Here is an 11,765-nt window from a genome sequence, read left to right as displayed (position 1 = left end):
AGTTCTGCAGCTTCAGCCATTCGACACTGGTAGGCGAAATTGGTAGAAATTTATGTATTCTAGGCTGACAATATAGTACACGTTGATATAATTAATTGCTTCTCTAACTGTTCTGCTTTTCCACATCCTCCTGAAAGCGTTTTAAATAGTATGTTAGAAACAATCTTTACAGAGCTTGGCAACTGTTAAGGAAACATCGATTTAAAGTTGTCGAGTACATTATAAGGCAAAGCCTCTTATTTGTATGAAAGACAGGGCACGTGATCTGTTTACTTAATGCCAAATTTCAAGCAGTGAAATTTAAGAGGACAGTAATGTTATATGTTTCTGGACACTGAGCTAAAAATTTTTATCTTTTGCGGCAAATATTTTGAATGTAGAATGCTTTTAAGACATAATCTCAGTGATTATGCTCATAAGTGGGCAAACGGAAGCTCGGGGAGATCAAAATATCGCTCAAATTGCCACAGCAATAAGCGCGGTGAAATGTATTATCTCGTGGTTGGTATCTCTTTGTCAATGTTGAAACTACTCTACGGAAACCTACTTGGGCCATAGAAAGAGCACCACATCTTAGGATGACTAATACTCCTAGTAACTAAAAAGCAATAGAAACCTTCTTTCTTAGCCAGATAGCCTGAGGCCTTCCATAACACTCTGCATTTTATTTGTGTGGCAACCATTTTTCGATAATTAAGTCATGTGTCTTGCAAAGATGCGTTTTACGAGTATATGCATTCTGTTAACAGCAGCACGCCTTTGGTGGAATAGATTGCGTTGCTGTATACTCAATGAAGTCAATAATAACGGTCCTTCTGTAAGAACTGAATTTGGGATCTCTTCAATATTTAGTTGGATGCCTTGATTATTGTATCATAAGGGATATTAAAGTCAGAATACGCACTTAAAAGAGGAATTCATAAATTAAAGAAGAATGCCTTGAATTCCTTACAAACTAATACAGTGAAACCTCGAGATACGAGCACCTCTATACATGAGAAATTCGAGATACGAGGACAGTATGAGCGAAACAGTTGTCTCTAAATATGAGCATTGACTCGAGGAACGAGCAAGGAGCCAGGCTGTTGGTATGCGTGGCGCCATTTCCTGATCCGGCACGACTCGGGGAATCCCCTTGTCAGATAACTCGGCGTTCTTTGATCTACGTATTTGTGTGCTTGGGAGTCAATTGTTGATTAGATTTAAAGTGAAAATAATTACTTCAAGATGCCTCCCAAGAAAATTGTTGCCTCAGATAGTGCTGTAAAGTAAAATAAGAAAGCCATGGTCATTAAGAAAGAAATAGATAAACAAGCGTGATCTAAGAGTGACGGAATTGGCAAAGACTTACGGCCTTTCGATATCGACAATTTGCACTATTCTGAAGAATCGGGAAGAAATTAAGAAGCTTGATGTAGGCCAAAGGAGTTATCGTTATTTCCAAGCAGCATCCAAAACTCCTAGAAGATAGCTGTTGTTGGTGCAGATTAACGAGAAGCAGTTTAAAAACCGGCGTCGGAAGTTATCATAAAAATAAACTACGGTTATATTATTTAGTGTTATTTATTAGAAAAATTGATTTTTATGTTGATACTTTGGGGGGTGCGGAACGGATTAACTGGAGTTCCATTATTTTCAATAGAGAAGTTTGTTTCTATATACGAGAAATTCGCTACACGAGCTCAATGCTGGAACGAATTAAACCTCGTATCTCGAGGTTCCACCATATCGCATTCGTTCAGGCTACTCAATGTGTTTAAAAAGTTTTAAAAAAATGTAATAACGGTTAATTTTTTTTTTTTTTTTTTAAGAATAATGAGTAATCTCTAAGATTAAATTTTTGTGTGTTTCCGTCTGGTTATGAAACTCATCTTGCTAGAATTAAATTGGTAGCACAGTTAGATAAAGCATAAATTCTGCAACGTGTTCATTATAATATGTGTAAACTGGTCGAATATAAACCCAGTTTAGCTAACATTAAGTTTTAATAAATGACCAGAGTTATGCAAAATTGACTGAGTGTATAAAATAAGCTTTAATTTTGGGTTAAAAAGTCAGCTTAGTAAGAAAAATAAAATGGCAGGTGTTACTCTAATTTTTATTACTAAACAATTATTACACCTTTCATTCACAAAAATGCCTGTACATTCTCCAGCAATAATAAATACTTTTTTTTTATTTACAGTTAAAAAAGTAATAAACGTTACTAGAAAAATTGTAAATAAAGAAAGATTAACATTTAATGGTTATATGTTCGATATTAAAAATGCGTTATGATAAGCACAGTAAAATACATTTCAGCTGATCTGGCTTCGATTGTTTCAGGCATTATGTTATTTAGATCCATATTTCAGACAAATAAACTGAATGATTTAATAAAATTAAAAAAATATATTTGGCTCTCTTTAGTTCATTAAGATTTCTAAATAAGTTAAAGATTTAATTAACAGAAACAATAAATAATTAATAAAATTAAACTAAATTTGATTTTATTATATATTTCTCTTTGTAGCGTCTTTCACTGTATGTAATTCTTATATAGGCATAGACTGTTCTAAAAACGATGAGAGAAATTTTGTAGGGCTTCGTGTTTATAAATTCGTTTTCTTATTACCTATATTCTGATGAGTTATATATATTACTATCAGTTCTACTTTCGCCGCCTCCTGTCTGGATATAAATTAGCTAATATATATAAGAATAAAGCTCTTGAATTCGAGAGTGACTTTTTTTTGGCAGCGACCACTGACTATATTGTATAAAAATATTTCGTAAAAAATAAATATTTTATTCAAATTGCACATTAATTATTGAAGATTTGTAAGTGTAAATTTTTATAAGTGCGAAAGGCATCAACTGTTCTATATTACTGTAAATGCAAAAGACACCAACTCTTCTAAAATTTGTAAGTTCCAAAGGCACCACCTGTTCTATATTTGTATAAGTGCGAAAGGAACCAACTGTTCAATATTTGCTGTAAGTATGTAAGGCACAAGTATTCGAAGTCTTTTCAGTGCCCAAGCGACCGCTGATGGATATTATGTACAAATATTTTGTAACAAATAAATGTTTTATTCAGATTATGAATTATCGAAGAGTTGTAAGTGTAAAGTGTTAAAGACACTAACTGTTGTAAATTAATTCTTGTAAGTATATGATATATTGTCTAAACAACTATATTATAAGTGTAAAAGACATCACATGTTTTAAACTGTTGTAAATATGTTAATCCCCAACTGCACTAAATTTTAGTTAGTGCGAAAAGAAAACAACTGTAAAACATTTTTCAAGGTACTCGGTAGGTTTTTGTGGAGCCCTGCTGTGTGCTGTGAGGTAAATAGTTAGTGCAGTAGGGCTATACCCATGTAGTTAAACAATTGGTGTACACTGACCCTTAGCTGACAGTCTCGATGCGATATTTTCCCAGCTTAATTTACTTGAATCGACTTTAGCCTTTGCTGCCCTTGTTTGCTCGCTTGATTAAAGACAAAACTTATAGGTGGACATATTTAAAATACCTCAGTTTTAATTTAACTTTTGTGCTCTGTAGATCTCGCAAGCAGCGGAGTCTTTCTTATCACACGAACTGTATACATTGTTAATCTGAAGAACTAAATAAAATGTTTGTTGGAAACTTCCTCCTGAAACACTGCTATTTTACTGAAAGTTTAGAGTGGGGCGATAAGTAGCTTGGTTGCCTTCAAGAAGCTAGATATTAACATTAAAAATAGCTAGCTTCCTTGCAACTTTATTAAATAATAGAGCATATTAAAATATTTTTTTCCAGCGGAAGGGTAGGTTAGAGATTATAAAATCGAAATGAAACGCAGAAAGGCTAGAAAGCTTTCGATGGTAAAGCTAAGGAGGATGAGCAGACGCAAGAAACAATACAGACCATTCAAACACAAGTTTAATCAATAATAATTACAATATTTACTCTAAAAATCAATCACCAAAGGCTAACATATAACGGCGATAGAGAAATTGGCAATAGTTTTCGAATATACCAGATACTTAACAGCTGCAGCATCGACAGAAATTATGGCAAATAATTCAGCATTGGATTTAAAAGAAGTCTCACGATGCTTTTTAAATGTCTCTACAAAATGAAATCGAGACGAGGCAGAGGTGATTGTTGAGAGCCTAGATAGGGGAAGTGAAAATGGTATCCATTTTCGAAATTGTTCTATCACGACTGGTGCCTGTTGTGCTAGAACCATATGCCGTCGAATGGCTGTTGAAATTTTCTGAAGCATATCTGGCCTTCTGCAGGAACATACAATGATTCTTTCTATAGAATCGAAAAATGCATTATTGAAGGTGTTAAGATAATAAAAATCAGCCCAATATTAGAAAATTTGCAGGACTATTCTCGAAGGTTTACACATAGAACCCTCTTTTTCATCTGCGGAAATTCAAAGGTTTAAAAAAAAACCTTCTGAAGATTTGCATTTCTGTTGTTGAAGAAGAAATTTTACATTTAAACCTTCGATACTAGACCTGCAAGTTTATGAATATTACGCTGATTCTTATTGTCTTAATACCGCCAATAATTATTATTCGGTGTGTGTGTCAGATTCGAAAAATGAATATTAACTGCCTCGCCAATCATATACTGATCCATTGCCTCAGAAACTGGGGTGAATTTATGCTTCCAAAACTGCCTCTTGCTAGCAAGCAGGCACCTTCTAGGTACCGGTAATTGCATTTTAGGCCATGCATTCTGTGATTTAAATAAACAGTTAAGTTCTAGCACTTTTTAAAATTTGTTTCGATCATTTTTGAAACATTTCATATTTAAAAAATAGCTATTACTTAAAGATATTTTACAGTATCAAATAATTTAAATTAAGTTATACTAGTAAATTATTTAACACATTAGCAAACATTTCTTAAATATCTCGTATTTAAAATAGTATGGTTCACATTTTTGTTTAGGAAAAGTATAGCCATCTTTCCTCATTGCTTCATCAGCGGCTTCTTACTAACTACACCGAGAATATCTTCATTTAAACAAATATTGCCAGATTTAAGAACGATACAACGTATTCCAAGACAAGGCCTTGCCCCTATTTTCTCCACTACTTCGGGATCTTTTGGAATCCTATACCTAGGGAAAAAGGATACATTGAAAAAGCTTTTTCTAAACCTATCTTTAACCATCAAAATTACAGATGCTTAACAACGTACTTTCTTAAGGTGACCAAAGGTTCTTTAGAAGTTAATACTCCTGTATCAGGATTGATTGTGGTCTGAAGGCACCTGAAAAACACATATAAGGCATTGAGGATTGTGCTACACATTCACTATCTATTAAATATAAAAGTTGAATATTAATTTGAGGTTTGTTACAAATGCTGTAACTAAAATGTTGTTGTAAACTTTGTTATATATATATATATGTGTGTGTGTGTGTGTGTGTGTGTGTGTAATAAAAACAAATTTAGAGAAGTACTGATGTAGGAACATTGAGACGCAGAAATGTAGAAAATACTGATTATGCAGCACGCACATAGCTTAGAACGTAGATAGAGTGATAAGGTGGCATAAAGGTTCTTTGTCTAGGATGAGTGATTTCAGAGTGCAATAATTTTTACTTACAAAATTATTCTGAAAAAACTTATTTATCATTTTTACTTACCTGCCTAATAAACTTATAAACTTGATAATTATGAAAATTCAATTGTAATTTGAACAATGAAACACAACATGAGGATAATAATAAATAATTTAAATTAGAATTTACCACATAAAATATTACATCATTAGTGAGTTTACCTATTTTACATGATATTTTAATAACTTTTTCTACATGAATCAGATTAGATAGAGAAATAATTTGCTATTAGATTTATTTTCGATTTCATCAAATTCTTTATCAATACCCTTAAAAATATTATAAGGTAAAATGTTTACCTGAGATCCAGAATCTATGATACTGGGAAATTGTTTTTGTTCAATTCGGACATTAACTTTAAAATAAAATCATTTTTTCTGTTCATTTTTTTTCACTGTATTATAGTAATTTAACGAAGGAACTTGTGGATAACTAAGCGGCCTGTACGGATATTGAGAAGGTCGAGGACTATATTGATCTGCTTGAAATGGACTAGTAGAATATCTGGGTAGAGTTTGCCTCGCAGCAACAAATCTATAATCACTGCTTGCACTTTCGACTCCGTCCAGTGGAACTGAAATTGGGAAAAGTTTTCTCGCGATGTCTATCCACTTTTGGGAGTTTTTTTTCCCTTGAACACAAAGTAACATGCGGTGGGCTTCCGGAAGACCTTGGTTCAGGGCTTCAACCATTGTAGATTCATTTAACTTCAAACTGGATCCATATCGTAACTTATTACGAAAATAGAGGTCAATATTATTAAATTTTTCATAGGTGACTGATACAAAGTCATTAAATGTCACTGCCTCTGCACTGGAAAAGTAAGCTTGAAATTTTTCTTTCACTGCTACCCAATCTTTGTCTAAACACTCGCGAAAGAAGTATGCAAGTGCTTCTCCTCGCAGGCATTCAGAAAAAAAAAAAAAAAAAAAGGTTTCTATCTTTATCTTGAATATTTTTGGCACTACAGTTTTGTTCAAGCAGCAAAATGTATTTATCAGTAGGAATATCGCTTTTAGACCCATCAAAAATAGGAAATTGAATTTTAGTTGCGTCGATAATGGCTATTGATTCTTGCGTATTTGTTGACATCGCGGCTTTAGCTCTTGTATTATAATTTAAGCACCAATAATCAGTTTACACAAAATTCAATTTTGAAGCACCAAATCTTGAATATGAAATCATCACTAAACATTTTTCACATTGTACCAAAATATTAATCTGAATCACGATACACTTTGCTGAAACATTTTTCATTAATGACTTTACACATAACGCATATCACGGCACACTGGAAAGACCCTTCATTTTCGTCGCCGACGAAAAGCAAAGCGCAGGGAAATTCTGTCTGCAGATGAATTGCAATGTCCTTGACCCACTTCTGAATTTATAAGCGCATTAGAAATAAATCCAGGAGACTTCCCACGTAGAATAAAATCCTTCCGGCTAATTAATTATCTGTGATATTTTAGTAGTAGTGGGCATGAATGAAGAAGCTTGGCATCACAGTTCGGGTATTGCTGTGGCTTAGTGTTGAGGCGGCATCCAATGATGACACAGAAGGATTTAGCTTTTAATTGCACATCTTTATTCCATATGAACGGTAGATTATTATTCTTTTATATTAATTTGTTCAAATTACATATCAAATAGTGTTTTAAACTGAATACGATAAAAATCTAGGCTTTTGAAGTCATAACTGTCCTAACAAAGAGAACATGAGAAGCGCAGCAGCATAGATCTTACTATCAGAGGGAGAGATTAACTTCTGACGTAAAATGGCATTATCTGTTACAGAATTTATAGAAGCGGTTACGTAATAAGCTCGAATGTTCTGGAAAGTACTGTTCTAGGGGGAAGATCCTGAATTACAGAAAGTTAATTAAACGCTGCTGGTTCGCATAGAGCAAAGCCGTTCTTATATTTTACATATTTATATATTTTACATCTATTTTACATATAAGAACACATAAATATTTTTAACATATATATCAGTAAAAATAATTATGAGTAATTTAAAAAGCCAAAAACTTTCGTTAAAGCTGCTCAATAATTTATTATTAGAAAAAGTATCTATATATCATCCCCAAGAAAAAGAAATTTAATTAAAGCTATGAATTATTAGCAAAACTTTAGTAAGTATTTTATTTGGGTATTTTATTTGGGATATTTTAAGTAGCTTTTCAAGTCAGTATCTAAAGTTATCTAAATTTCTACTGTAGTAAAAATTATTTAAAATCTGTATAGAAAAATCCTTTAACAGTAGAAAGTCCAAATATTAAATCCAAAATACTGTAAAAGTAGTTATTGTCATTGATCGCAGATTAATTGACTTGTCAAGGGAAACAAACCATTCTAAAATAAGAATGTGTAAGAAATTCTTCTTAATATAAGGTATTTGTTAAGAACTAAATTAACGAGATCCCTATTTTATAAAAAATATCCCCCGACACTCTCATAGTATTGTAAAAACAATAAAAACTGTCGATATTTGTGCAAATTAATATATAAAAAAGAAGACAATAATAAAAGTGTATGAATAAATATATTGTTTTAGATTAAAACTTTCTTTTATAATCAAACTCAAAATCAAAAGTATTACTTTTGATGTGTATATATCATGCACATCTTCCTTTACTTCGTACAAGGAAATAAAAATGGGTTCCGAGCATATAAATAATATTAATATGGAAGCTTATGTGGGAATTTTATAATCGTATATCTTATAGAATATATTTGAGACTTCGAAACCTTTATTTATTTAAAATTATTTTATTATTTTGCTTTCAGAGAAATTAAATTAATCCCTTTCGTTCAATTTTATCATGTGAAATAAATTCATCATTCAGGTAAGGACTTGAAACATAGAATAGATAAAAGGACACATATCTAGTTAAGTAAAAATGTGGGATAATTTACCTGGCAGTAAGTTCCCAGTTCATGAGTTCTACTCCACTATTAAACTTCATGTATTTCCACGAGTCCTTTGAAACATTTTGAGAACATTAAAAGAATATCACTAAGTAAATATATCGGTTTTTGCATAATATCAAATGAATACAACAGTAACGCGAGATATCATTAGCAGGTATTATTTCTTCTCTTTGAAAAGCGTTAATTACCTATTTAAATATTATTTTTATAATGTGGTTAACTGTTATAATTTTGAAGACATCTAACTCATAACATGCACGGTTGATAAGTTTTATGAGCATTCACAGCTTTATTTAAATTCATAAAGGATGATTCTAAGCCGATTTATTTTTTACACAGAATCGTTTCTTTCCTTTTTCTTTTTTTTTTCTTTTATTAAAAAAAATTTGCAAGAAAACGTGAAGTTAAAAGAAATGAAAAGAAGAAGAAAGAACCTGTGCATTTTATAAATAATGGCATGAGAGAACTAATTAAAAATATTAATAATACCCACTGCTCGTCAAAATTTAAAGTAAATTTTAAAAATATGCTCACTGACGAAATTTTTGAACCATTCCCAATGATTCAATTGTAGGTATTATGTTGATTATCTGCAACTGAACATAAAACTGAACTTCTGCGCACGGGTTACCGCAAGAGATATCCAACTTAGCCAATTGTCAACGTACCGTGAAATGAACGAACTGGAACTCTGACTGTATTACTTGTTTAAAATTTATGTGGTTTCTAAGAATGATGACTCAGTGGCATCGTTTAAGTGAAAGGCAAAAGTGAAGCTGAATTGGTAGACTCGAAGGGACGGGCAAACATGAATAGAGGTCCTAGAAGATTTGAATATCTCCCAGAGTGTCAAATCAAGAACCTGGAACCTCTTTTTAAGCAGGGAATCATTTAACAGATATTTTGGTTAAGGACGGCCATGAACAACACCTGAATATGAAGAAAGTTTTCTGTCATTGCCGGTTAGAAGAAACTATGAAGATATTACAGAGTTGGTTTTAGATCTTCAGGCTATCACAGGAATTCGAATCAATCGTTTTTACTTATTCTTGCATGGAGGCTTCAGGAGGTCAGATATTATGGAAGAAAAATCAGTGGTTTGTGTTCTACTGGCTTCTTCCAACGGAGACATGTAACGATAGTGTCGTCGTCATGTTCAATGGAACTAAATTAAATAGAACCATGGTGAAGTGATGTGGGGGGGGGGAGACGCACGACCCTCCTGACAGAAGTGACGTTACCCAATGGTCTTCCCATGGCCTGCACCACAGAAAATAAAATAGCAAATAGGATCTATTGTTTACCAACGAATCAGAAGGTATAGGTATATACCTTCTGAGCTGCGATTTTAAACGAGTTTTGATCCAGAGGGAGTGAGACACTTCCCCTGTTTATCCCAAATCTGCCTACCCTTGTTTATGAAAGATCCTGTTTCAGCAGAAGAAAATTACCGCATCGAACTGTATATCTTCAATGAAAGTTCCAAAACAAGTCATAGTTATGTGAAAGAGGTATTGATCTTCATGTTAGATGGTTTAGAGGTTTTGTTGATCGATGACAATGTTCGTCCGCATCGAACATCGTTGGTGCACAAGAACAGAAATTAACTGGTAATTAGGTTAGCTTACTCAAGAGACTTAAACCGTCATCACCGGAAGAATAAGGCCTTCCTTCTCCTGCGAGTGACGGCACTAGCAAAGAAACTAGTAGGGATAACAAATTTACCTTATGAGTAGCTTGTAGTTATAGTGTCATATTTTATATGGTGCATGCATATTTTTAAAGGACAATTATTTTATTTGGTGATTACTGATAATCTGCTGAAGAATAGTTTATAGTTGCTGTTTTCCTTATTGTACAGATAATTACCGAAATACTGAAAATATGGACTTGTTTCATCTCCAAAGTAGGATTTTTTGTACAAGAAATGGTTCCGTACCATTCATAACTTCAAAACATTCCAAGATTAGATCTTTTATATAAAAATGCCAGTTTTTTATCCTTTATAAATTTTTAATTGAAAAAAGGTCATATAATCGATACTCCAATTCTTTTATTTTAAAGTATTATGTCTCTCTCCGTAATACAAAAACTAGGCCTTATTTCATGTTGGATATTACTAAACTTCTACAACATTTTGAATTGAATATTATCTGAAGTTATTTATGTCTTAACAAATAATGTTGAGAAGCATTTAATGAAATCTGTAATAAATATATTGACATATTGATTAATGCATAAAATTTTAGCTAAGACGAAGGAACTCATAAATTTTTCAGAACACTCACAAGCTTTTAAGAGGCCATCCAAAATGCAACGTGAAGAAGGACAAAATGCGACTATATCAGAGCCAAATTTACTTCAGAGATTACACATAGTATCAGTTTTGATGAATTTGAACGACAGCCTTCCTTAAGGTGAGAATGACGAGAAAATCAATACTGAGTGTTGCCTCTACGTTTGTCAACAAGCGCCGCATAGAGTGAAAGAGGTTTTGAATGTGTTGTTGAGGAATGGCAGCACCTGCTGCATCCTTTCTTCTCGTATACTGCGGGTGTAGTATGCCGGGATAGCCGTTCAGTAATTTACCAGACATATTCTATACGGGATAGGTTTGAAGGACGGACAAACCAGAGTAGCAATGCAATTCGTAGGCTAAAAAAGTTTGAACATTGCGTGTAACGTGTGGTCACGCACTGACCTGTTGAAATGAGGCCGCAGGCAAGGCCAGAAGGTAAGAAAGAACGCGCTATAAAACCTGAGATATATACCGCTGGCCGATAAATGTACGATAATTCGTACTAGGAGAGTGCTGGAGCAGAATGCACTACGACACCACACCATAAATAACATCGAGTGCAGAACCAATAAGACGATCCATAACACAACAGTCGAGCAGCTTCTCTGCATGATATCTTCAAACTTTCAGACCATTGTGGTACTGCAGAAGTGTGATCCGTCTGAAAACATGATGTTGTGCCATTTAGATATTCATCTCCGCTGTTCAGTGCAACACTGCAAACGCAAATTATTTAAGGGTAAAAGAAGCAATGAACGCCTAGCGACCATAGCTTCGCTTATCTTTAACTTAGCAGTCCATTGTATTGTAAACAACGTTGAAATTTTCGTGCGTACACCGATTGTTGTATTACAGATTGCATTTGTTGTGATATGGTTGCGGATGCGGCAGTGCGCTCCATCACTGTTATATGCA

At 33.3% G+C, this 11,765-nt stretch overlaps 1 protein-coding gene across 2 annotated transcripts in view; it reads right to left on the bottom strand.

The window, feature by feature from the left end:
• Positions 1 to 3,892: 3,892 nt before the first annotated feature.
• LOC118191140 (mitochondrial amidoxime reducing component 2-like) overlaps positions 3,893 to 11,765 on the bottom strand; it is a 34,338-nt gene continuing 26,465 nt past the window's right edge. For both annotated transcript variants that reach the window (XM_035361941.2, XM_085810453.1), the window contains 3 exons: positions 8,537 to 8,601; positions 5,191 to 5,262; positions 3,893 to 5,110 (listed from right to left, as the gene is read on the bottom strand). In XM_035361941.2, coding sequence (XP_035217832.1) covers positions 4,960 to 5,110; positions 5,191 to 5,262; positions 8,537 to 8,601 — 288 coding nt within the window. In that variant the 3' untranslated portion in view covers positions 3,893 to 4,959. The remainder of the gene's footprint in view (positions 5,111 to 5,190; positions 5,263 to 8,536; positions 8,602 to 11,765) is intronic.

Source organism: Stegodyphus dumicola, chromosome 2 (genome assembly GCF_044657685.1).
Source record: "Stegodyphus dumicola isolate Sdum_Otavi_A_Nest chromosome 2, ASM4465768v1".
Taxonomy (NCBI): Eukaryota; Metazoa; Arthropoda; class Arachnida; order Araneae; family Eresidae; genus Stegodyphus; species Stegodyphus dumicola.
The sequence above is the reverse complement of the archived record's forward strand: the minus strand, read 5'-3'. Positions and strand labels throughout refer to the sequence as shown.